We start from the raw sequence: 27,696 nt of genomic DNA on the forward strand, positions 1-27,696 counted from the left end.
TTTTATTTTTAAGATTACCTGATCTGGAGTTTTCAATTAATAAAAACAAGTCCTTATTGGGTGTGGAACAAAAATACATTTCACTGGCTACAAGACAAGACTTAAGAATGTTCCTCCACTCTGACAAGCTCTGTAGTTGGAAAAGGGATAGTTTCTGAGTTAGTCTATGTCAAAAAGCATTTGCCACTGGGCATAAAAGCAAACAGAAGACACTGGGGAAAGTATTAATTAATTAAATTATATTCCTGCATCCCAGGTTCAGCTGCTCATCTACTGTTTGGCCAACTTTTGTCAATTATTTTTGTAAATGGCTCCTCTGTCATCAGGGCAACATCTTTTGTTCTCTAAACCAAGCAAAATTGGGGACTTTACGGATAAACTGTTGTCCACTGAAATAATTTAAAGCTTAATGAAATAGCCCTCAACCCCACTATGCACATACTTAAGTTGCTGGGAACTGATCTGATTTTTGTTCAAGCTTGAACAAAATGTGTGCCCATCTCTGCTTGAGGGTAAAACACAGTGGAGAACTCACACAATGGGAGTTAGAAATGCTGAAGAACACCTCTGCACAAGAGCACATTCAAATGAGCACACAATGATGTGACTTGCGAGCACTATCAGAAACATAAACGGTGTTTGCCATTTAAATGGAGTAAGATGGAAATATCTGCAAAACCAAGGGGGATTTTGCAAGAGAAATCATTTGTAATAAGGAAACGTCAGGAGAAGATAGCCTACCCTCAACACATCTGCTCTCAGCACTGAAGAACTTTTGTTTCAGTAGCTTAGCTACTTAAGAAAAAACAATTTATTGCATCTCTCTCTCTCTCTCTCTCTCTGGCAAACTGTGAGACAGTCAATACAGGTTTTCCCTATAAATTGAAGCAAATAAATATCTACTTAAAAGCAGGGGCTTTTCCTAAGTCTTCTTAGGCTAGAGAGGTTTATTTATTAATGATAAACACAGACACATTAAAGTCAAAATTTGATATATATTTTTGTGCCAGGAGGTGCGTGTTTGAGTCCTTTGCATTTGCTTACTGTAAGCCAAATAGGTTTCTTTATCTTACAAACACGGACGTCAGTAGAAGAAGGGCCATTACACAAAGCAGGGAACTGTTCCTTCCAATCTTACAGGAAAGCTACGGAACAGAAGAATCTATATTCATCTCTACAAAAGCCAGCTAATAACCCAGGATGGCATGACACCAGAGTCAACAACACTGGCGCACTATGCTGAGGTGTCCGAAAATACCCACACCGAGACTCACTGGTGAGAGTGAGCCATAACCAAACACCAGGGGGATTTAGGGGAGAAGAACTTGGGACATGGACCTGATGTTTTCAAACCTCAGCCACCTACTGGCTCCCTGACCTATCTCAAGTGAGTCAAGCACTCTCGGCCTCTGCATCTGGAACATTCAGTCTTATGAATAGATGTCTTGCAGTTAAGCACAGGAACAGGCAACATAAAGCACTCCGTGTAAAAATTCTATATAAACCAACTACCACCAGCATCCACCAGCCAATGCTCAGCACTAAAACCTGCTAAGCAGAGTTTTAGTGCTGAGCCTCCTTGCAGAAATGCTGTGTCCATATTCTGCACTAAAAGCCTTGAGACAAAACAAATCTTTTCAGCCTCAGGAACATGACACAACAAAAGCATTTCTCCAGGGTCAGATAAGCCTCTTGGCAAAAGGACCCAGCAGTAGAAGAGTCTCCTTATGATATTTGGCAGGATTTGTAGAGTAAAAAGCTCCAGGCATGGATTAATTTATTCATTCAGCAATGGCAAATTCAAAAGTGAATTTTAAATTCAATGTTATACAGACATGCTCCCAGCAAAAGGGGCCTGGTGTTTATGGCACTCTCATATGTATGTTTAAAAACAACAATATATCAACTCAAGCAAAGAGCTGTGAATCTGGGCCAATTTATCTATACTGTGCAATCAATAAAGTGTCATCTTCATCAGGTACTTACAAAATCTCTTGTATTCAGCTATAGCTTTAACTTGGTTGGTATAAGAGATTTGCCGTGAATCCCCCAAGAGGTGGGATGCTCAAGTACAGTACTCTAGATTAACCAGACGTTGGGCTATTCCCCACATTTTGCTGAGCAGGTTAGGAGAGAACATAAAATGGTCAACTCACTGATAACCTTTTCTACTAATTCTCACACAAGTGACTGCATGCCACTTCAGACCTGCCTGCTCTCCAAATGTGACTAGAGATAGCAATAATACAACCTGAAAGCTTATTTATTTAGGAAGAATGTGAAATTAGTTCCTAGAGCCAGGAAGCAAGAGTTACGTTCCCCCTATTTATACTTCTAAAAAAATAAGGCTGTAACAGGTGGTTTGTGGACCACGCCTGACAGCAGAAACAGTGTTAAATATTTGGGAAAATAGCCCATGACATCTATTCCAGCAGAAGCATCACATAAAGTGTATATAAGCAAACCACTGGAAGCTGGTGCAAAGGGAGATGAGGACAAATCAAAGGCCAACTATATGTTGCATTTCAGCCGCGACTCACATTAAGGAAGTAGGAAAATGGGCATTTTGAACTTTGCAAAAGAACTTCCCCCAAAGACTGTTTAGGAACAAGTAAATGGCAGGAAAGCCAATAGCCATGCACTCTCCCACTCCCCGCAGTCACTTACAAAGTAAGAAATAACAAGCACACAGAAACAAAGGCTCATACTTCTGCACATAACACAGTGTTTGCCCATAACCACCTCACACAAAAGAAAGGCTTTCCAAAACAATCTGTTTATAGACAGTGATCATACATTTGCTACTCAGGTTCCAAATATGCATTTCCAAGATTCAGGAAACGCTTCTGTCTGGAGGATATAAAGATTTCCAGGGTTCAAAACTGCAATATAACTGCTGCAGGGAAAATGCAGCTCTTTGAACACATACAAAGCGGTCTTATACTGAAATGGACCATAGTCCATTCTATTGCAGCACCCTATAGATTCTGACTGGCAGCAGCTCTGCAGAGTCTCAGGCTAAGAGGCCTCCTGGTCCTTCCTTTTCAAAGATTCTGGTGACTGGATCTGCAGCTGGCTCCGGCCTTTCCCCACATAAGAGGGGAATCTTGCAATCTGAAAAGCTGCATTGACTATGGGTGGTTGGGCAAATGTCACAAGGAGTCCCTGTTGGGTGGAGTCAAACTCATCAGCATTTAGTGCAATTTTTTTCTAATTCATTTTTGTATGTTATTTTCAATAATATAGGCATTTTATGCCCACTTTACCCTAGCAAATGCATTTTTGTACACATCACTTGGAGTACTGCACCACAAAATTTGAAGAAGTGTGGAATTTTGAAGGGTGGCTAATGTTTCTGTTTGTGTCTTGTTTGGGAAAGTGCAAATTACATAGAAGCACCTTGAAATGTGAAGTGGTCCAAATTTCTCCCCTGTTTCTACCTCCCACTCTTGGAAATAACGGACTCCTGAGACTAAGCTCCCTTACAAGGATTTAAAAACACACCCATGTAATCAGGGCCATAGCATTTCAGGAGCCAGTCTGAAATTTGGAAGATATGTAGTTCAAGAGACACTGGGGAGAAGCAGGGAGTCTTTGCAGCTTTCCTCTCCTCACCACAGTCCCCCTGTGAGGCCTTCTCATTTCTCATTTCACCATGCCAACAAAAAACAAGCCCGCAATAATCGCAATGGCAACAAGGCTCTTTTTCCTTCTTCCTTCCCTTGGAGAAGCAGGACCAGAGGCTCCCATGCAAAAATGCCCAAACAGGAATGCTGCCTTCTGAGGGCTTGGCCTGGGCACCTCCACCTTCAGAGGTTAGGTGGGCAGCAGACAGAGAAAGGTCCTTTTCCAGGCTGAGGAGACCTCCTTGGTGGAAGGCTCTGAGCAGGGGGACTGGCAGGTGCTGCTGTATATTAGGCCCTCCTGCTGAAGACTTTGGTTTTTTGTATTTTGTATTTTGATTATTTGTATGGGATTGTCCTTGCTGCTTTTGCTCCGGTGTTCTGCTCTTTCACTGTATTCACTGCATGTTATTTATTTTTTAAATCAAATGTGTGTTTTTCGGGGGGGGAGGTATTTGCTTTTAAATGCCAGCTGCAAATTGCTGTGCAAGTTGTCAAACTGAAGGGCAGAGTATTAAAGATTTTAAATAAATGAATAATGCTCTCCTCCCCATGACCCATCCTCTGGAAAAGGGCTAAACGGAGGCCATGCAAGTTAGTGCCAGAAGCAAATTCTTGTTTTCACACACGGGCTGCTTCCGCCAAGATCAAAGACTGTAGAGATGCTCTACTGTGGCAATCCTACAGAGCGATTGACAGTGGGATGTCCAGTTAAACATCAGGTCCAAGAGGCAGAATGAGAAGCAGCAAGATTAACAGAAACTTCACAAAAGCTCAGCAAAGCGCCCCCCCCCTTTCTGGCTGAGCCTGGATTTCTGCCTCCACATGATGGAGCCACCTGTACAGGCACTTTGCCCTGCAGACGCTGCTCTCGGGGAGCAGGATCGCAGCCTGGATGGGCAGCAAGTGCCTTCAGCAATGCCACTTAAATTCATAATCACAGTTTGGGTATTCCACATGTCGTATTTAGCTGAAAGTAACTGTAGCAATTAATCTTTCTGAAATAACACTATCATCCCAGAACTGTGGGTTAAACCACAGAGCCTAGGGCTTGCCGATCTGAAGGTCGGTGGTTCGAATCCCCGCAATGGGGTGAGCTGTCATAGCTCTGTCCCTGCTCCTGCACACCTAGCAGTTCGAAAGCACATCAAAGTGCAAGTAGATAAATAGGTACCACTCCGGCGGGAAGGTAAACGGCGTTTCCGTGCGCTGCTCTGGTTCGCCAGAAGCGGCTTAGTCATGCTGGCCACATGACACAGAAGCTGTATGCCGACTCCCTCGGCCAATAAAGCGAGGTGAGCGCCGCAACCCCAGAGTCGGTCACGACTGGACCTAATGGTCAGGGGTCCCTTTACCTTTACCTAACTGTGGCAATTAATCTTTCTGAAATAACACTATCATCCCAGAGCTGAATTAAGGACTACAGCCTTTTCCATATCATTTAAAATCAATAATGATATTGTCCAGATTTTTAAATTCAACCGTCTTTCAAATTCTCTCTCTCTCTCTCTCTCTCTCTCTCTCTCATTTCCTAAATGCACACCCCACAGCTCCATAAAAATGTCTCCGGAGCCTTGTAAAACATTAAAACCAAATAAATCAGATTCAGAAATAGGGAACACAACAGCAGAACACAGAGCACAAAAGCCCCACTAAATAAACAACAGCACTGTAAATACAAAGTTAAAAGCCCAGGTGAACAGAAATGCATTCCCCTAACCCTGGCACGAGAAAGACACCAGCACAGTCCCCAGGCATACCAAGAAATGGTGAGGAACAGGACTTTTTTTCAGCTGGAACTCACCAAAACTCAGTTCCGCCACCTCTCAGGCAGGCGCCATTGCCGTTATGAGAGAACAAGGGAGGCGTTCATGGTGAGTTCCAGCATCTCCTTCTAGAAAAACAGCGCTGGTTAGGAGCCCACCTCAACCAGGTGCCACCACAGAAGAGTCCTGGTGGTGGTGGAGGAAACCTGCAACTAAAGCATGGTAATAAGCTCTGTAACCGCAAATACCAGTCTCGCACCACTGCTGCATCAGACAGGCAGCCATCTTCTATTTGCCGTTCCCTAGCTGGGCTATTGTGTACAATCCCAGGGTGAGACAAAGCAGCAACTTCCACTTGGAAGCCCTTTGAAGTTTAAGGCCCTTCAGCCGCCAAACCCTTCCGCACAGGCAAACATAAAAATTAAACTGCAGGATCCATCCAAACCAACCTCAAGTGACGCTCCCCCCCACCCTCGCCAGCCACTCTCTTCCGAGTTCTGCCAATTTGCAACCAAAAAATTTGAGTCATTTACACAAATGGATTTCAAAGAAACAATCAAAGGATGACAGGTCAGGATAAATTTAGACTTGGCAAAACTCAGATATATTTACGTGTGTACAGACAACATTCAACCAAGAGACTCTTCCTGAAGAAGGCTACCGCTCCAGATTATATCCAAATAAGGATGTTTTAATTATGATGTGCACACAGTTATTGTTTATTCATTTGTTCTTGCTTTATTGTTGTATTTCTGCCTTAGGACCAGTTAGTAAAGGGCTAGAAATACCCAGAAATAAATAAATAAATAAATAAATAATAGATATAGATAGATAGATAGATGATAGATAGATAGATAGATAGATAGATAGATAGATAGATAAAATAAATAAATAGAGATAGAAAAGCAAAGAAGCATCCTTCAGACAATTCATCTAGATATATCAGTTGCAACCCTAAAAGTGCATATGCATGAAGGTGGGTGGGTCAAGAAAGCTTCATTTCCAAACTTTAGAAATGCCAACTGCCATCATCTCATAATCTGGCCTGAAGCTGTTCATTCTGCAAACAGCTGAAATGAATTAAATATTGCCCCCACCGCCAGAACTGAAGGCAGGCTGGAAGAAAAGAATGAAGGAGCACAGTGGCATTTATTTGAGTTTTCAAGCCTCACCTTTTCAGAACAGCTATGATCAAACTTGGGTTGAATGAGTTACCATTCTTGCTGGCACACCACCCCATGCATGGAATATCAGAATGTCTCATACTTCCTGAAATTCCACCGTTTGGAAAAGTTATGACATAAGCAGCACTGGTTCAGTGGCTGTGGCTGGAATCTGAAAGAACAGTCAGACGGAGCACATCTATGGGGAAGTGCGGGTAATGGATTGGGTTTTCTTTCATTGATCAAACATGAGGCCAGCATTCAAGAGTTGGCGACTAGCAGTAATTAGATTCCCTCTGCTGCTTTCATGAAGTGAGAGTCATGGAGCTCCCAGTGTTTTCAAAGTCATTCGCTGGCTTATATATTTGTCTTAGTTGGATGGAAATAGCCTAACTCCCTGCCTTCCCCAAGCACACATACAGAAATCTTCACTAAGAACCAGTTAATGTAAATTGGAACTGCCCAGTTTAGATACCCGCTGTTACACTTCTGCATTATTTACACTTCCAGCATACCGTATCACCAATACGTACAACCGTGCGTTAGCTGTGATCAAGCAAACAAAGAATTGCTAGTTTCAGAAATAAAGGAGTGAGAACCTGTCTGAAGGATCAGACAGAAGAAGTGTGCATGCACACGAAAGCTCATACCAAGAACTAACTTAGTTGGTCTTTAAGGTGCTACTGGAAGGGAAAAATTTTTTTTTGTTCTGTCTGAAGGAGATATTGGGAATTTGAGCTTTGCCTTTCAGCTACTCCAGAAAGAAGTGAAAGAGTCCATTTTGGATCCATTTTTGCAACCAGAAATCTGAGTTCAAAACATTGCCTAGTTGATTCTGTTCCCCGCTCCCTTGCTTAGGTTCAGATTGCTGGTCTAGTACCCTTTTCTTTTTTACATAGAGGGAGAAAGATGGGATGGCACCTCCAAAAGGGAAATGTCACCCCATGAAAACTTCCTCAAGTGCCTTTCATGGCGGCATGATCAATCTGCAACTGTCAAAGTAGAGGCAGGGCAGTGTTTTAGTCTGAAGCACTGCATGGTGTGAACATCAATACCAAAAGTATGCAGATTGCTCTGGTGCCCAACAGTCTCTCTCTTTCCTGTTGGGACATAATTGCATCTCTCTCTGATTTGCAGTTCACCTCACAATGCCAACATCAGCTGCAGAACAACTAGTTGGTGTTAAAAGACCGACTGCTCACTGGGAAAATATACGGGGCGGCTGAGGGACTGACTTGGGCTAAAACAATCTCTCTTGAGCCACATTGTCCTTAAAATTCAACACAGATATCACTGTTATGGGACCAAAACAGCCCAGTCCTCTGCCTTGAGATATAACCCTGGAGGTCAAAGTGCCAGAGAATAAATTAAAAAATGAGGCTGCTTTAACTGAGCTGTGGGTCATCTTTAAAGTCACAAAGAAATGTTAAATACTAACATGTCAAGAGGCTCTAGGTAGCCATTCTGCCCCCCACCCGTCCACCGCATGCTCCGGATTCTGTGCGATGAAGGAGATTATCTGTTCTCCTCTTCATTCCAGTGTGAAGATGTAAATTGCATTGGGGGGGGGGTCATATCATTGAACACACTGGGAAAAATCGGGAGAATCGCCAGAGCCTCAGGCACTCCAAAACTTAATTTAGTTCTCCTCTACATGTGTTAATAGTTCATGTTCCTTTCAATATATTCACATTAGCAAAGGGGCTGACACCACCCCCATCTTTTATTTAAACATTAAATGACAACAAATTCTCCCAAATCGAAGGTATATCTCCATTTTTTGTTTGCTTAGCCTTAGATGAAGCAGTTACAAGATTTTTATTATTATTATTATTATTATTATTTAGAAAGGTAGCTGGTTGACGTTTTACTCCAAGCCATTTTTCTTCAGCAATTAAAATTTACCTAAAATTGGCCTGAAATTTCTAAAGATGCTTTGCCATTGACTGGAGTGCAAGAAAGCATTTCAATTATCAAATCCCCATTCTTTTAAAAGAAAAACCAGATTTTGCATCAGTTTCCCAACAGCTCTTTTTCAGGCAATTGAGCCCAGGCAAGTAGAAGAAACAGGTGCCAAGAGGTCTGTGCCTGCATATTTTCCCCTCCACTGCTACTAGCAACTCTAAGAAGGGATGAAATTTGAAAACTGAGGCAAGGGAAGGATTTAAAAGCCCCTTGCTGTGGACCCCAATCCAAATTGGGGTCAACGTGACTGCATCTGCCAAAGAAAAAGAGGTCAGGAAATCACTTAATAAATATCCTATCATGTCACATCTAGTTGGGTCCTGTGAGGTCTGGAGCTCTGATGTTGTGCACTGGGGCTCAAGGGCTACCGAGAATCCCACACAAGGGCAACAAATCCAGCACAAGGAGCGCAACGCAGAAGAGCTACGTTCTGAATGAAAGTGATCTTCTGATGAGAACCTCTGCAGTTATCCAGAGCCTTGAGGTTTGTTGCTTTTGCATATAACCTCAAATGAACTGTTGCACTTTGAGAGGGGAAAGTGTTGTGACACTCAGAGCAGGAGCAATTTTCTGTGCTGAACTGGATTTTATTTTTTTAATTAAAAAAAAGCCACAATACCAAATAAATCTGATTACTGTGTTTTTAAGCTATGTTTTTAAATGGATTTCTAGTGGGAAGATACCCTTAAAATTTCTACTCTTGCAAAACTTAATGTGTCCAAGGCACAAAGAAACTATTTACATTAAAAAAAAACAAGCTAAAACAGCATATGAGCTCTCCTTGAGCAATAATTACTCTAACCATTACATCTTCAACCTATTGGAACTATACTCCACCAGGTAAAATATTAGGGTCTCAATGTCGGCAACATTTGATGCTATTTAAGGAGTGTTCTCAGCTTTTTGAGACCAACAATGGTCCCACATAAAAATAAATTATTCAGACAAAGTCTTCTTTGTGCAAAAGTCTTCAGCACTTAATATCTCAGGTTAGTCCAATACCTAACAGAAGTTGTTATAATTTATTTATTAAAAACCAATAAATCTACAGATTATTCCAAGTAGTGCTTTTGTCCCTAAACAAAGCCGAGAGAACCCACATTGCAAATTTATCTTAGGTGCAATTATTGCCGGCTACAAACAGGTTTAAAAGGCTCCCATATCAACACAAGATACACACCCACCAGCCACACATGACCTCTAGAACCCACACAGACCCAAAAGCTCTAAAAAGAAAATGTAGGGAACAAATCCTTCTCAGCATCAAACTCTGAGCATTAACTTACACAATCCCTTGTAACATCCAACTGGTGCCTCCACGTAGTAAATTCCACTGAGGAGGTCCAGGCGACTCAGTTCCGCATAAAAACTAAACATCACTTCCATCATTTGAAAGCCAAGGAGCTAACAATTAGAGGCTTTTGGCTAATGATTTTTGCAGTGCAGTATCATCTAAGTTGCTCCCTTTGAAGCATTAAGAAAACCAGCTAGTTAAAATTAATGGATTATCCCTCCAGCTAGTAAAATTCACACAGCCCAAGATTTAAGAGGAATCTGACGATCTCTGCCACGTAATCTTGAAATGTATGTCGTGCTGAAAGAAATGTGACTGCCACACTGGAGCAGAAAGGGCCCGAGGGGGAGAGAGGGAAGGGAGCACCTCATCCCAGTTATCCCATTCATGCGCAAACTGGATATTGCAACGGGCTTTTCTCCCACATGCTTTACACCACTAAAAACAACTGAGGTTGTCCACCCATTTTTAATGAAAACTAGAGGCCGTAATACAACAATAGACCAATGCCTAGAACTTTATTAGGCAATATAATTACATCACATTTCTAGACTGCCTGTGCCCCAATTAATACTTAATTTTAAAATACAGACTATAAATAGCAGGTAATCAAGTCAGGTTCCAAATGTATTGCTAATCAAAGAAAAATATTCTTAGAATATCACTGAAGAAGCTTTTGCCCACCTTCCAATTTTAAGCAGGATTTTTTTTTTTAAAGTTAACACTCTTCCAAAGATTCCTGTAATGTGCAAAAATAACTAGAGAAGGCTAGTGGAAGGCTTGCTCCTGCTCACCAAAATAAACCATAGATTGTCATAGTCAACACACATTTACACCGTTAGGCAAATAGTGCTTTCCTGCTTTAAGATGAGCTGCAGGAGAAGCACTACAAAGGTTACAAGAAAGCCAAGTTTCCCACATAAGATATTCTAAATGTCCAATGCAGTTTCAAAAATCTACAGTGGGAACTCAAATAAATTATTCTGTAGAAAGGGGGGGAGGGGGGAAGGCAAGGCTCATTTTATGAAATGTGATTTGGATTATGTGGAAACACAGGCTGCATTCCAGTAAGATAGTGGTTGCTCGGTATTTGTACCTTTAATATATTTTTAACCTGTTGGAAGCAGCCCAGAGTGGCTGGGGAGACCCAGCTGGGTAGGTGGGGTAGAAATAATTATATTAGTAGTAGTAGTAGTAGTAGTAGTGTGTAAATTTATATGTCTACGAATACTTCTGTATGTACGGGAGAAGCACTAAAGTGTCATTGGGTTGTATTAAAACGTTACCCACATCCTCATTATCCTCCTCCTCCTCTGCAGTTCATGCAAACCATTTTTATTGTAAGATTCTTACAAAATCGTACTGTATAAGTAAATAGTAAATCAGTACATTTAAATGACACCTAGTATTTGCATTTCAGAAAAACTCAATTCTAAACATAAACAATTTCTCCTAAACCTGATTTCACTATGCAACACATTCCCTGTGTTAATCTGGAGTATGCTACTCAAATTTAATGCCCAACAATTCAAGGCAACAGAACATACTTTCACACAGCATGTTGAGAACACGGGGGAAATTCTCCTGCTTGCTCCAATTTGATGTGCAAATTAAAATTCCAGTTTACATGTAGCACCACAAATGTGCCACAAACTGAGATTTAAGGTTTTTAAAGGGGGGGGGGGGGCTAAACTCAATGCAAAGCTATTTGTGCTTATGTCAGTCAGCAGATGTAAACTACCTCCAGTTATTCTCACAGATAAACATGGAGAAAGGTTTTAACCATTCTATACTTACAGCCCCAATTCTTCAGCACCAGCTGTTTTATAAAACTATGCACATTTTCTCCTGAGAAGCGTCCAGAAATGCAGAAAACAGAAGACAGGAAAGACAAATGAAAAGACTGACCAGAAGTATTTTCCCAATCAAATGACTGTGAAATACTTCACTGTTGAGAGACAAAAGTATGATGCTGGCTAACAAATGAATTAAATTAAATCACGTAAAAGAAGTTTGGTTTATTTCATTTTTTTAAAAAAATATATTGCACAAATAATTTTTTTTAAAGCTTGTTAAATGTGAAACTCGAACTACATGACTATCTTAATCTCTTTCCACAGGTGAGTTTTTATCATAAATCACACTACTAAACCGGATCATTTATTAATGATGCATATTTCATATCAATGGACTGTATCATGTAACAACTTGGTGATGGAAGCTACATTGTCAATGCTATTAAAATACCTCACATAAGTTTAAGTACTGCTTTGAAACCAAAAAATTGGGATTCACAGTTTTATGACAATGGCAGTATTTAGTCAGGTTACCTGTTTATAATAGCTCTTACGTCGTAAATCAATTTCAACCTAAATACGGTACTGTTTTTTGAGGGTGCTTGGAATTTTCTGCAAGTTATAAACAAGTCTCAACAAGCGAAGCTATTCCCTCATGCAGATCAGAAACTTTAAAAATAAAGACTACCCAAGACTACACTAGGAGATGAAAGAGGCCACAGCTTTGGCCCAACAGACTCATCCAGCCCGTCATTCAGGGCACAAATAAACGTTTCATGCTAAGCAGGTTGTCCCGTTCAGAGTTCTGTCTGCTCCATGTGCTGCCTAGTTACAAGGACAGGTTTATGAGAGCTATGACATGCTTCCAGACCAACAAACAGGAGCTAAATGCACTGCAAAGGCCTGTGAATAAAAATGCAACGGCTGCAGAGCGTAACCACATCTATTTACATTTTGCCTGACAGCCACCTAAGTTGTTTAAGGTTGCCTGTTCCTATGGGACAACGTCAGGGGTGTGTGTCCAACTGAGATGGATCTTAAGAAGTTATAATGAAGAAATCGAGGACAGAAGAAATTGAACAGAAAGAATGGGCTTTGTAGCACTTTTCTTGCTTATTCATGAAAGAAATAGCGTGTGCAACAAACGTGACTCTATATACCCAAACAAGGAAAAATGTCACCTTGATTTAAGTTGGCAATATACTCCCAAGTAAATAAGAGGAAATTTCCTTCTCAGGAAAGTGTCTAGGATCCGAATGCAGGGGAGCTTATTTCTAGACAGAATCTAGCATCACTCCATACTGGTATTTTTATACTCAAAGATAAATTCCACTTAGAAATAAAATGTGTACACCGCCATACATATAAATGGTACAAAGGTCTCATTCTGCTCTACGATACTTTCTAAATGTGAGTAGTAAGAGCAAAATATACAGAATTCTCCCTGCTGTCACATGGGAAACAGCCCTGAGACTGTAACCCAGAATATCTCCTCACTCCATTCATCTCAGAAACACTCCCATTGAGTTTTGTGGAACTGTTCCAGAGCAAAGGACAGATAGATAAACTGATACTGCCTTTCCAAGTTTGTTTTAACTGTAAATGGCCCTATCAGATGTTTGCTACTGAAATGTCATCCTTTGCTGCTAGGAGTCACTATGGAAGATTCTAGTCCAGTCTTTAAAAAAAGGTATGGGTTTTGCTTATTTTGGCTTCCTAGAGTTTTAAACCTGTATGAGATCTGTATTAAATTTCTGACATACACAAATTCAACAAGGTTATTCATAAATATAGACCCATGTGTTATATCTACACAAACAAATTTTAAATAATAATAATAATAATAATAATAATAATAATAATAATAATAATTTATTTATACCGCGCCCATGAGGCTGAGTTTCCCCAGCCACTCTGGGCGGCTCCCAATCAAGTGTTAAATACAGTGCAGCGTTAAATATTAAAAACTTCCCTGAACAGGGCTGCCTTCAAATATATAACATTATTTATATTTATTAAGCACCTTTCTCACAAAACTGACCCAAAACTACTTACATAAAGAGCATAAACATTAAAGCCAATTATAACAAAACCAATAGAAACCTAAAAACACATCTATACAAATAAAATAAACAAAAATGAGATATGGTAGTTGATTTCAACAGTGCATTTCTCCAGTAAGAAAAGGTCTTCACAGATTGTTAACTGCTATAATTAGAATAGCTATGGGATATATGACACGCACAGAGAGAGAGAGAGGGGTGGGGATGAATTCTTACACTGCAGTCGATGTTAAAACTGCAGCTAAGCTTGGAAAAAAGGAAGATGCTTATGTCTGAAGTTCTTAATGACCAAGTGTTTCCAAGAAATCCTCAGAAACAAGGCACAGCCTAACTTCCAAAGTCCAGTAGCTTCCAATCGCATTATTCTTCACTCACAAACTCACAGAATAGCAGCACTGCACTGCATGAACACTTCAAAATAAATGTTTAGCTTTGTTTCATTTTATGTACCATTTTTTTAAAAAATGATGCAGCAGCAAAGTGTGAATAGGCTCTGTTTTAAAGGTCCTGGTTGACTTCTAATATATATTTGTCCTCTCGGAAGTAATAAGAAATAGAAACCTACATGCTCTGGATAAAGCAGAGTGACTGCCTTGGAATCCTTTCCCTGATTTTCTGCTTTATTTTGCTTTTGAAAATGTTTTTGTGGGTCTTTGGACCAAAATAAATATATTATATTTGGTAGATTTTTTTTAAAAAAAGATGTAAAGACTGCCCCTTTTCCTCCTGTAGATGGTTATTTGTTCAGCTGCATAAATCCTGAAATATTTGGTAACCTTTGGCAAGAACACCTACTGTAATTCTCTACATACCTCTGTTAGCCTTCTTAAGGACAAAGTTTCAGAAATTGGCTACGTTTTTCTACTCATACCATTGGCAAAGTTAGATCAGTATGTTACGTTTAACTTTAGACCCAGTAATACGATGGTAGCTTTCTGCTCAGAAAGCTGGCAGATTAAGTGACAGTGCCTTTTTTTAGCATGGTATGAACAATAAGGGCTGCTGCCTTTAAAGTTGTCATAAATCACATAACAATGGCAGGAATCATTGGAAATGAAAATCATGCAAATATCAGGCTTAAACCCGCCTAACTCTTTTGCTTAATTGTGGCCAATGTGTGACCTCAAAACATCACTGATATGAAGCAAAGCAGAGCTCAGAAGTTTTTCACCTGTGTGTTTCTTAGAAACAAATTAAGATGGTCAAGTTATTTCTCTCCTTTCCAATCCGATTGTACTTATAGGGAACAAGTGTGTGCATGTCTGCACTTAGGTGTGCGTCTGGCAAGGTAGAGGTGACGGGAGCTGTGATTTGTGCTAACTAGCTATTGATCCAGTCAGATCTAGATGTTGTGTACAAGAAACAATAAAAGAAGGAGCCAGGAGAAGGATGCTGTGTGAAACTCCATTTAAAAATGGAAAAGGCAGCCCCCCAAACAAACCAATTTATGTCCTTGCCTGGATGAAGCCTGAAGAATGCTGATGGGCTTCCCGGCATCTGCCGCGCATGCTAAGCACTCTCTGCCTCAGAAAAAGAATCTCCCTGCACTGGCATTGCCAGGGAACAAAGAGACAAACAGCAAAGGCAGCATTCAGATTCCACAAAGCCAAAGACACGAAAGCCAGTGGAGCAGGGAGTTTCTCCAACAGCCTCCTAGAAACCTTTCCACATACCCTAAAAGCACAAGGCTCAAAACAAAGCAAAACAAAAACTTTTTCTGAGCAGATGCTGGAAAAACAACCACAAAAAAGGAAGACCGATGGCTAGTATTCCCCCATAGTCAGCTCCTTATCCTGTTCCACAGGGATCCTGCCCATCTACTGAATTCCACATCCTAATGAGCGAATGAAGAAGTGCCTGGTCCCAGTTCACCAGGTCCTGCTGCCCTGCCTTTCCACTCACTCACCTAGAGTTCCACCAAATGTAACTGGCATTGTAACTGGCTAGCTTTAGCCCTCAACACATTTTAAGTCTGACCTAAAAATGAAAATCTAAGCAATGTCTGCTCCTCTAACTTTTTTATTTATTACTATATTTAATTACTTCAATGCAACACCTGAATTGGAATAAATCAAATGCACCTTAGGAACAAGAAGGAAACCAGAGATTCCTAAGATGAATGAAGAAATTTAACCAGGCACACAGTTCCTTTCCTCTCTTACTTAAATGCTACGGAAGTGCATTTGTGTATGCAATGCACTGCGCTTATTTGAAAGAGTCAGGAAAATATGCTGGAAGAGCCTGCTCTACGTGATGTCGCCATGAGTACCTTTTGATAATTCTGCGGGGGCGGAGGGAGCAAAACCCCAGCACAGCAAAGGGCACATGTGGGAAACCTCAAAGGGATCATTCACACATGAGCCTCCAAGAAGCTGGCTTTTCCTAAAGCAGCTATCCTGGCAAGAACATACATCCCATTGTTGGAAACTTACCCTGCACATCACACAGGCAGTGCGGCAGAGACATAAAAAATACTAGCTCGGCCTTCTGCCGCTCCTCCCCCATTTCTCAAGCACAAGGAAAGGCAGGGGGGGGGGTCGGAGGGAACGGGGCCGACATTAGTTGGCGCAGGTTTTTGCGGCTGATCCTCCCGCAGCCTGCTTCCGCCTCCACCTGCCCGGGACCCAGGAAGGCCACGGCCGCCAAGGGCTGGAGTCCACTTCCCACCTGCCTTCGGGTTGTGCTGGCCTAGCCTTGCAAGGGGGTTCCTGCCGCCCCCTTTCTGCACAGCATCTGCCTGGAAGGGGCGCCCCAGAAGCCGCCCCCCCACCTCCGCGCGCCCCGTACCTTCTTTGCTGGGGTTGGGCGGCTTGGCCTTCTCCCAGGGCGCCAGGGCCTTGTCGTCGTCGTCCTGCCCCTCCAGGAGGGCCTTGTCGCCGGGCAGGTACCAGGCGGCCGAGTGCTCGGCCATCAGCGAGTCCAGGTCGATGGTGCTCATGGCGCCCTTGCCGCTCTCGACGGCGGCGCTGGCGGCGGCGCAGCAGCTGCTCAGCTCGGCGCTGTCGCCGCTCTGGCTGCCGCCGCCCGCGGCTCCGGCGGGGCCGTCGGGGGGCTTCTTGGCGCTCTTGAGGCCCAGCGGCTGGTCCTCGGAGATGCTGAACTGCTGCCGCTGCAACTGGATCTGCGCCTGCAGGATCTCCAGCGGGTGGATCTCGTCCTGCACCGGGGCGCCGGCGGGGGGGCCGCCGCCGTAGCTGTCGGGGCTGGAGGTAGAGTTGCTGCCTGCGCCGGCGTGGAGGCTGAGCTGGGCCAGGGAGGCCTTCTGTCCGTTCAGTAGTGCGTGGTCCCCCGGACGGGGCTGCACCGGGCTGCGCCCCGCCGGGCAGCCCTTGGCCAGCTGGTTGTCGGAACTCGACGACACCTCGTCCTCGTTGCCGGCCTCGTCGGGGAAGTCGCCTGCGCCGCGGGGCGAGCAGGAGTCCGCCTTCTCCAGGGAGGGCAGCAGCTCGGGCTGCTCGGAAAGAGGCGGCGGCGGCGGAGGCAGGAGGAGGTCGCCGCCGCCGCCGCCTCCCTTGGCCCAAGCCGACGGGGGCGAGCTCAGCGCCTTGTGGGGCTCGTGGAGATGCGGAGTGCCGCCCCCTCTTTCTGCCCCCTGCCCGGGACTCCCGCCTTCCACCCCGGCCGTGGGGCCGTACTTGTCAAAGAAGCTGCTGCCGCCGCCCCCTCCGGCGGCCGGGCTGACGTGCCCGCTGTCCCGTTTCCTGCGCCCCCGACCGCGCCCGCCTCCTGCCTTGGCGTCGGGGCCCGAGCCGGGCGAGTAATTGGGGGACAGGCCGCTCTCGCCCGGGGCCGGCGGGGCCGGCGCGGGCGGCTGAGGTCCGCCGCTGCCCGGCTCGGGAGGCTCGGCCGGTCCGAGCTTGCTCCGCTTGGGCCCTTCGCTCCCCGCCCCGACGCCTCCGCTCCCCGCGGCCGGAGCGCCCTTCTTGCCGAAGGTGACGTTGAGGTTGGGCGCGCCCAGGCTGGCGATCATGTTCTGGCACGCCGTCGAGAGGGCCGCCAGGCAGCTCTGCCCGAAGAGGCCGCTGCTCTCCTTGGGGCCCGGGGCCCCGCCGCCGCCGCCGCCGGGAGGCCCCGCCACCCCGCCCGCCACGCTCCCTTTCGAGAAGGAGCCGAGAGACAGCGCGCCCAGCTTGCTGCTGGACTGCGGCGGCCGGGGCGGCGGCGGCCCAGAGGGCTGGAAGTCCGTCGGGGGCCCGTAGGAGGCGGGCGAGGCGCTGTGCGGGGTGGCCTGGCGGCTGGAGGCGCCGAAGGGGAAGCCCTGCTGGGCCGCGAAGTCCGGCGGGCCCGGCCTGCTGCGCTCCGAGGGCGGGCTCAGGCCGAACTGGCCGTGCAGGCTGCCCGGCGAGGGCACGTGTCCTTCGCCCCCCGACGGAATCCGCAGCGGCGGCGGCTCCTGCAAGCCCGGCATGCCGCCCACGCCTGGCCGGAAGAGCAAGTCCCCTGCGCCGGGCGCAGCCGAGGGAGGATGCGGCGCCGGGAACCAGGCGCCCTCCTGCGCCTCGAAGGCGGGCTCGCCGTGGTGGTGGCCCGCGTGGTGGTGGTGGTGGCCCGCGTGGTGGTGGCTCAGCGGCTGCAGGCTGGGCTGGCGGAGGCGCTGCTGCTGCTGCTGCTGCTGGCTGCGAGAGGCCGCCATCTGCTTGATCATCAGGGCGGCGTTCTGGCGCTGCTGCTGCTGCTGCTGCTGCTGGAGAGCCGCCTGGTGGTCGGCGCCCGGCGGCGGGAAGCTCTCGGGCCCCGGCGGCGTGAAGTCTCCCGGCAGACCCGGGTAGGCGGCCGAGGGCGAGAGGTGGCTGTCCAGGCTGGCGCTGTGCATGCCCGCGCCGCTGCCGCTGCCGCTGCCGCCGCCGCCGCCGCTCCAGGAGTCGAAGCGGGGCCGCTTGGCCACGTTCATGTAGGGGGGGGCGTCGAAGTGTTGCAGCCGCTGGCTGGGAGGCTGCTGAGCCGGCGGGTGGTGGTGAACGCTGAAGACCGGCTCGCCCGGCCCGTACGGATGCTGCAGGCTCCTGTTCTCCAGCCGGTGGATGGGGTACTCGAACTGCGCGTGCTGGCCTTGCAGGAGGGGGCCGCCGTCCTGAAGGCCGGGGTTGGCCGCGTTGCCCTCGGGGCACGGCTGCTGCCGGGGCAGCGCTGGCGGGCACGAGTTCTGTCTGGCCAGCAGGGCCCCCGGCGGCGGGGGCTGCTGCATTAAAGGGTGCCTGCCTGCGCCCAGGCTCGGCTCCAGGCCCACCGACATCTTGCGAGCGCCCCCAAATCTCTCGAAAAACACGCCGCCCCCGTGCTGCTGCTGCTGCTGGGGGTGCACCTTGCCGAGGCCGCCGGGCCCTCGGGGCAAGGCCGAGGAGGGCCCGGGGAAGTTCCCCCCGCCTGGCGGCACTTGCTGCCTGCTGGCCCCGTAGTGGGGCAGCTGCCCGTCGGTCTCCGACGGCGAGAAGACGGGCAGGTCGAAATGACTCTCGCCGCTCGGGTAACTGTACTCCAGGGACTCCACGGCGGCCGCTGCTTGGCTGGGGAGGCGCCTCTGTGAGTCGAGGCCGTGCGGCTCCGAGGTGGCGGCTCCTGGCAGGCCGTGGAAGGAGGCCGCGCGGTTGGGCGACTGATCCAGCGGCAGGCAGGGCGCTGGCACGCCGGGGTTGTGGTGTTGCTGCGGCGGCTGGAAGTCCTGGAGGGGCCCTGCCCTCTGCTGCCCGAAGCCGTCCGCGCCTGCCTGGCCCTCCGCCAGATGCTGCTCGTAGCCGTCGGCAGCGAAGCTTTGCTGGCCGCCTGGGTAGCTGAGGAGCCGGCCGCCGTGAAGGCAGGAGGCGCTGGGCTCGGCCCCGAAGCCGCCGCTTCCGAAGTGCGACGGCGGCGGCGGCTGCTGGTGGGCGCCGTGCGAAGGCTGCTGGCCGCCGAAGAAGCCGTGCACCGGCTGGGCCTGCTGCAGGTCCGCGTGGCCCCCGCGGGAGGCGTGGAAGCCGTACGCCTCCCCGGGCAAGTTCAAGTTCATGGCCAGCATGGCCGAGGCGGGCTCGCCCAGGGCGCCCAGGGTCCCCGCGTCGCCTCCAGGGGTCCCGCCGTGGAAGGGGGGCGGCTTGAAGTGCGAGCCCATGCCCGGCCCGAAGCCCCCGCCGCCGCCGCGCTCGCCGCTCCGCCCGCTGCCCTGCGGCTCGAACTGCTCCAGCCCGAACATCCCGCCGCCGCCGCTGCTGCCTCGGTCCCTGGCCGGCCGGGTCGGTCCGTCACTGGGGGGCCATGACGGGCGGGCGGCCAGCCGGGGGCTGCTGCTGCTGCAGCGACGCGAGGAGGGAGGACGCCCCGCGCGCCCGGCTCACATCTTGCGGGAAAGTTGCTGCCCGGCGCCGGAGCTCACGGACTCGGCTGGCCGGGAGGCGCGCTCCGCCTCATGGCCCGCGGGAGGCTGAGCCGGGCGCGCTGGTCGTCCTCGTCGCGTTGCCGCTGCCAGGCGCCCGCTCGCTCGCCCGCCCGCCTGCCTCTTTTGCGCTCGCTCGCTCGCTCTCCGCCCGCGCCCAAGAAACAGCAACAAGTTTTGCATTTCAGCAGCCGCGTCCAGCCATCCGGGCTGCGCCAATGAGCGCGCGGCGGGGCGGGGCTCCTCCTTAAGGTGGCTCTCCCGGCCGCGCGCTCGCACGGCGTCGCCCCCCCCCCCCGCCAAAGGGAGCTGCCGGCGGGCTGGGCGGCCGGGCTGCGCCCCAGCGGCGCCTCCTTAAGAGAGCAATTGGTGGGCCGGCGGGGGGGGGGGGAGAAGGGGCCGGCAGCCCCGAATCCGTCGGGTGACCTTTAATAGCCGCGCGGCTCTTTCTGAAATCTTTATCCCCGTCGCCTGGGTGCGAGCGCAACTTCGGGGCCACTCGGGGTCCCCGGGAAGAGGGGAGCAGCTCCCCGCCCTTCCAATGCAGCGCCGGCGCTTCCCCCGCCTCCCCAGGAGATCTATAAATAAGCGGCCCCGAAGAAGTCTTTGTATATGGCAGGAGAGTTTTTAAAGGATTTTTCTGCAGGATCAGGATGCTGGGCTGTGATTAAATATTGATTTTGTGTAATTAGTTTTCATGTGAACTATCCTCCTTGCTGATGGCTTCGAGATTTCAGAACTAGAAAAGGAATGGAATTGGACAGGGAAATTATTACTTAGCGAGCGACGGGCGCTGGAGAGAGCGGCAGCAACGGGAGGGGCTCCTGCAGCAGCTCGCCGGTCGCCCACCGCCGGGTTCCGGGTCCCAGCCCACCCTGCCTGGCCGCCGAGCCCGCGCGCTCTCCGCTCCCCGCGCAAGCCGGCGGCGCGCCTCCGACGGGGCATCCGCAGCACCGCCTCCTCTCGCCAGCCCCGCCGAGGCTTTCTCCGCCCTCTGTACCTTGGAAGCCAAGTCAGGGCCAAAGCTGGGAAATGGGCGTCAGTGGAAGGCCCTCCGGGATCCTGGAACAGTAATAACCCGCCTTCCACGGGCGCATCGCAAGGCAGTGCTGTGCCAGTGTAAGGAGACTGTCTTCTGCATCTCTTTCTGCCCCGTGCCACATAGAAGGAAGACAACATATTATTAAATCATTGAATGCCATTCTTTTAAATGAAATTTAAGTTAAAGAGCAAAATGTTTTGCGGAAAGGAAAACACTCAGAGAGAGACCACCTGATCATCAATCCTGTGGAGTGATACATGTGTATAAGTCTCTAGTTTATGCCCAGGCGTTGTTTGCCTTTTCTCGTTGTTTTTTTAATATCCCAACCCTAATCAGTTCAATCTGAAGTGACAGTGAAAGGAACCGATTTATTTATTTATATTTATTTATTTTTAAAAAATGGTTTTCACAACATTATAAACAAACAAGCACATAAGACAAACAAACATAAATCATAGCCTTATTGAAAATTACACTTGTTCACATTGTTAAGTGACTTCCTCGCTTCCCCTTGGTTGAATTTCATTGCGTGTCCTCATAACGGTTTTCCAAAAGGAACTGATTGACTCTTTATTTGCCTCTTCTTTTTGTTTTGTTTGGTCAAACCATTCCTGGAAGTCATTGCTTCTCGAAAGACTGTGCCGTCTCTCCATTTCAAATATCCTTCTGAGTAGTATCTCTTTCCCCTTGACTGGGCCTTGGGGCTTGGGGATAATAATAATAATAATAATAATAATAATAATAATAATAATAATAATAATAATTTATTTGTACCCCGCCCACTCTGGGCGGCTTCCATAGAAACCAAAAATACACTAAAATATCACAGATTAAAAACTTCCTTGAACAGGGCTGCCTTAAGATGTCTTCTTAATGTCAGGTAGTTATTTATCGCTTTGACATCTGATGGGAGGGCGTTCGACAGGGCAGGCGCCACTACCCAGAAGGCCCTCTGCCTGGTTCCCTGTAGCTTTGCTTCTCGCAATGAGGAAACCGCCAGAAGGCCCTTGGAGCTGGACCTCAGCATCCGGGCAGAACGATGGGGGTGGATACGCACCTTCAGGTATACTGGGCCGAGGCCGTTTAGGGCTTTAAAGGTCAACACCAGCACTTTGAATTGTGCTCGGAAACGTACTGGGAGCCAATGTAGGTCTTTCAAGACCAGTGTTATGTGGTCTCGGCGGCCGCCCCCAGTCACCAGTCTAGCTGCCGCATTCTGGATTAGTTGTAGTTTCCGAGTCACCTTCAAAGGTAGCCCCACGTAGAGCGCATTGCAGTAGTCCAAGCGGGAGATAACGAGAGCCTGCACCACTCTGGCGAGACAGTCCGCGGGCAGGTAGGGTCTCAGCCTGCGTACCAGATGGAGTTGGTAGACAGCTGCTCTGGATACAGAATTGACCTGCGCCTCCATGGACAGCTGTAAGTCCAGAATGCCTCCCAGGCTGCGCACCTGGTCCTTCAGGGGCACAGTTACCCTATTCAGGACCAGGGAGTCCTCCACACCAGCCCGCCCCCTGTCCCCCCAAAACAGTACTTCTGTCTTGTCAGGATTCAACTTCAATCCATTAGCCACCATCCATCCTCCAACCGTCTCCAGGCACTCACACAGGACCTTCACCGCCTTCACTGGTTCTGATTTGAAAGAGAGGTAGAGCTGGGTATCATCCGCATACTGATGAACACCCAGCCCAAATCCCCTGATGATCTCTCCCAGCAGCTTCATATAGATGTTAAAAAGCATGGGGGAGAGGGTGGAACCCTGAGGCACCCCACAAGTGAGGGCCCAGGGGTCTGAACACTCATCCCCCCCACCACTTTCTGGACACTGCCCAGGAGGAAGGAGCAGAACCACTGTATGACAGTGCCCCCAGCTCCCAGCCCCTCTAGACGGCCCAGAAGGATGTTATGGTCGATTGTATCAAAGGCCGCTGAGAGATCCAGCAGAACTAGGAAACAACTCTCACTTTGGTCCCTAGCTCGCCGGAGATCATCAACCAGCGCGACCAAGGCAGTTTCAGTCTGTTCACCCAGCCTCCCAGTGGGCCGCCCATGAAGCAGAAGCCAGCAGCACTGTATCAGGAGACCGGATACATACCAAAGTAAATTGGGCACCCAGCTCTAGCCCAGGAGGAGACTCTCCAGGATGCCGTTCCTCACATACAGGAATACAGTTTCCTTCCTCTTCATCTACCACACCTTTAACATCTAGCACTGATTCCAGAGGTGGCTGCTGTAAATGTGAAGACAGCCATTTGTAACCTCAGCCCCCCACCCCCCAAAAAACATTTCAGAAGACACTTGGATTTTATAGGAAGGTGAGATTAACATTTGTTCACTGCCCTACCAGATGAGTTCAATTGATTGCAGGGAGGAAGGGAAATGACCAAGAAGCATTCCAATAAAGATCTGTGTAAAGTTTTAAGAGCTGATAAGAGGTAGTCACCTCCAGAGACTGCTCAGCTGTCTTGCACTCCATACTAGTCACCAAGCCTGTTGGCGGAACAATGCGGTATGAACACATTTGTATACCAGACAGCTCCCAAAGAAACATGCAGGAAACACCTTGGCTGAAATGTGTACCTGCTGCTTCTCTGTGTCGTCCTCCTCTCAGTGGTCCTCCCTCTTTCCTCTGTGCTGTCTCCTAGCACTTTTTTCATGCAAGCTAAAGCAGCACAATCCCTTTTCGCTTTCCCTACATAAAATGTGCTCCAAAGATTTCCTCACTCAGGCTGTGGACACACACTACCCTAAAAAACACATTCAAAGCACACAGACACACACACCGCCAAAAAAGAATTCTGCACACTGTCATTTGTAGGGATAGAATGCAGGAACTGTAACTGTGAGGAGTAAGCTACAGTGCCTACAATTTCTGAGGCAGAGGTTTTCAGCCTTTCTGAGTCCATGGCTCCCTTGACCAACCTCATTCTTTCTGCGACTCCCCTGTGGGAGCCACTTACCCTAGGGTTCCGTTACAGGAATTTCCCTCTACTGTCCCCACCCCATTCCACCCTTTTTGACGCGCGTATAAGTGGAAGTGCATGTGTCGATGGGATCCCAGGCAACACCACTGCTTTACAGGGCCGAGCTGACACACTCCACATGGCAGCCCCAGCCTGCCTTTCCCAAAATTAGTGTGCACATGGGTGGGGGGTGGAGAGAGCAAAACAAGATGAAGATCAGAAGCAGACATATTTTGTTACTGTGGGGAAGGAAAGCGAGACACACAGCACAAGACACACAGGCAGACGTGGTCCTTTCTTACAACATTCTCCCTGTCTCCACAAAGCTGGGTGACCATTAAGGAGGAGGGGGATGCCTGCAGGGGGAGGGATGTTGGGGGTAGAAGAGAAACTTTCAGGGTTATTTTTAAATCCCTCCTTATAGAGAACACACACACCCTCAAGCTAGTTTACTATTTTCTTGCATTTCTCAAGCCCTCTGTGTAAAACTGAGGAACTGTTAGTTACTGAAGCTGGGGAGGATTTTTGTTTGTGGGAGGGGGAGAAAAGATTTTAAGAAGATACAGTAAGCAGTTGTGCAAAAGGGTTTTCCCACTTTTCTTCCCAGTATTTTATTTTGGGAAGATAATGAGCTGCAAGTTATAGATGCCAGCTCCCTTGAATGTTCCTCAGAGAGAGAGAGAGAGAATACAGGAAGATATGGGCCGCAAGTTAATGAAAGGATGCCCCCCCCCCCCAGGGCTCTCCTGAACATTTTGAGGAAGGATCATCCCAGGTGCCACAGCACACTGGTTGAAAACCAGTGCTTTGAGGGGAAAGGTGTGCTTCCATTTGTGAGTTTCCATCATGCAACTGTGATCACCAATTGGTTTGCAGCTGTGTTTTGCTTTTGAGTCTCAAATAACATGGAAGACTAACTAGGCTCAGTCAGGTAGAAGGAGAACTCAGGAAAAGGGTACGTGTGTTAAACTGGGCTCTTGCAAGTTGTAATTTAAGCCCCCAGGTCACTAATAATAATAATAATAATTTATTATTTGTACCCCGCCCATCTGGCTGGGTTTCCCCAGCCACTCTGGGTGGCTTTCAACAAAGACTAAAAATACACTAAGATGTTAAACATTAAAAACTTCCCTGAACAGGGCTGCCTTCAGATGCCTTCTGAATGTCAGGTAGTTGTTTATCTCTTTGACATTTGATGGGAGGGCATTCCACAGGGCGGATGCCACTACTAAGAAGGCCCTCTGCCTGGTTCCCTGTAGCTTTGCTTCTCACAATGAAGGAACCGCCAGAAGGCCCTCGGGCTGGACCTCAGTGGGCAGAATGATGGGGGTGGAGACGCACCTTCAGGTATGCTGGGCTGAGGTCATTTAGGGCTTTAAAGGTCAACACCAGCACTTTGAATTGTGCTCGGAAACGTACTGGGAGCCAATGTAGGTATTTCAAAACCGGTGTTATGTGGTCTCAGCGGCTGCCCCCAGTCACCAGTCTAGCTGCCGCATTCTGGATTAGTTGTAGTTTCCGGGTCACCTTCATTTTTTTTTTATAAAAATTTTTATTAAGATTTTTTACAGATACATATTTAACAAACAGAATAGGTTTCATAACATCCTTTCATTCTATTGCGGACTCCCTCACGTCTCCCGCTTCCACTTTCATCATTAAAAACGAATTTTTCCAAGCAAATTATCATCTTGTTTGTGCTCTTAAGTGCAATATTTAGGTTAAACTCCAATAAAAAATTATAATTTAATGGTAGACAGTTATTTCTACTCTGGCTTCCTTGTTAGGATTCAACCAAATTACAGTACTTTTGTAAATAAATCTTAAATTTCTTCCAGTCTTCTTCGACCCTCTCCTCTCCCAGGTCGCGGATTCTGCCAGTCATCTCAGCCAGTTGCATATAGTCCATCAGCTGCATCTGCCATTCTTCCAGTGTGGGTAGATCTTGGATTTTCCAGCTCTTAGCAATAAGTATCCTTGCCGCCGTTGTAGCATACATAAAAAATGTTCTGTCCTTCTTTAACACGTTCTGGCCGACCATGCCCAGAAGGAAGGCCTCTGGTTTCTTGGTGAAGGTATACTTAAATACCTTTTTTAACTCATTGTATATCATTTCCCAAAAGGCCTTCACTTTAGGGCAGGTCCACCAGAGGTGAAAAAATGTTCCTTCATTTTCCTTACATTTCCAACATTTGTTATCAGACGAATGGTATATTTTAGCCAATTTCACTGGGGTCATGTACCATCTATATATCATTTTCATTACATTTTCCTTCAGAGCATTACATGCTGTGAAGTTCAGCCCGGTGGTCCATAACCTTTCCCAGTCCTCAAACATAATGTTGTGCCCAATATCCTGGGCCCACTTTATCATAGCCGATTTAACCAATTCGTCTTGTGTGTTCCATTTCAGCAGCAAGTTATACATTTTTGAAAGTACCTTAGTCTTAGGTTCTAGCAGTTCTGTCTCCAGTTTCGATTTCTCCACCTGGAATCCTAACTTTTTATCAATCTTAAACACTTCCTTAATCTGAGCATAGTGTAACCAGTCTCGCACTTTATCTTTCATTTTCTCTAAACTCTGCAGTTTCCAATTGTCTCCATCCCTTTCTAGTATTTCCCAATATTTTGGCCAATTGGCCTCCATATTGGGTCTTTTTCGGGCCTTAGCCTCCAAAGGTGACAGCCACCTCGGTGTTTTGTTTTCTAATAAGTCTTTGTATCTTGTCCAGACATTAAATATTGCTTTTCTGACAATATGGTTCTTAAAGACCTTGTTGATCTTAACCTTGTCGTACCATAAATATGCATGCCATCCAAATGCATTGTTAAAACCTTCCAAATCCAGCACATCCGTGTCCTCCAGAAGTAGCCAGTCTTTTAGCCAGCAGAAAGCTGCGGCTTCATAGTACAACTTTAAGTCTGGCAGGGCAAAGCCCCCTCTTTCTTTCGCGTCCGTTAATATCTTAAACTTAATTCTGGGCTTTTTGCCCTGCCAGACAAATTTGGAGATATCTTTCTGCCACTTCCGGAAGCACTCCGTTTTATCTACAATCTGCAATGTCTGAAACAAAAATAACATTTTTGGCAATACATTCATCTTAATAGCAGCTATTCGACCTAACAATGAAAGTTTCAATTTTGACCAGCTATCCAAGTCTCTCTTAATTTCAGACCAACATTTTTCATAATTATCTTTAAACAGACTCAAATTCTTTGCTGTTATGTTTACCCCTAGGTATTTAACTTTCTTAACCACAGTTAACTCTGTCTCTCTCTGAAACCGTTCCGACTCAATATCTGTCAAGTTTTTTCCCAACACCTTGGTTTTTTGCTTATTTAGTTTAAATCCCGCCACCCGACCAAAATCTTGGATTAGTTGTAGTACTCTTTTCGTACTAGATTCTGGCTCCTGTAATGTCAGAACTAAGTCATCTGCAAACGCTTTAAGTTTGTATTGTTTCGCTCCGACCTGTATCCCTTCCACCAACCTGTCCCCTCTAATCATGTTCAAGAGCACCTCCAGGACCGAGATAAATAATAACGGGGAAATCGGGCAGCCTTGTCGTGTTCCTTTTTCAATTTTAAACTCTTCTGTAACCACATTGTTAACTATCAGTTTAGCCTTTTGTTCTGAATATATTGCATCAATCCCATTCTCAAACCCCCGGCCCA

At 47.4% G+C, this 27,696-nt stretch overlaps 1 protein-coding gene across 1 annotated transcript in view; it reads right to left on the reverse strand.

Moving 5' to 3' along the window:
- The window catches only part of MN1 (MN1 proto-oncogene, transcriptional regulator), a 35,389-nt gene extending 15,246 nt beyond the window's left edge, over window positions 1-20,143 (reverse strand). The window contains exon 1 of the mRNA XM_081892892.1: window positions 16,458-20,143. Coding sequence (XP_081749018.1) covers window positions 16,458-19,836 — 3,379 coding nt within the window. The 5' untranslated portion in view covers window positions 19,837-20,143. The remainder of the gene's footprint in view (window positions 1-16,457) is intronic.
- Between the last annotated feature and the right edge of the window lie 7,553 nt (window positions 20,144-27,696).

Source organism: Podarcis melisellensis (assembly GCF_964234715.1).
Source record: "Podarcis melisellensis genome assembly, chromosome: 16".
Taxonomy (NCBI): domain Eukaryota; kingdom Metazoa; phylum Chordata; class Lepidosauria; order Squamata; family Lacertidae; genus Podarcis; species Podarcis melisellensis.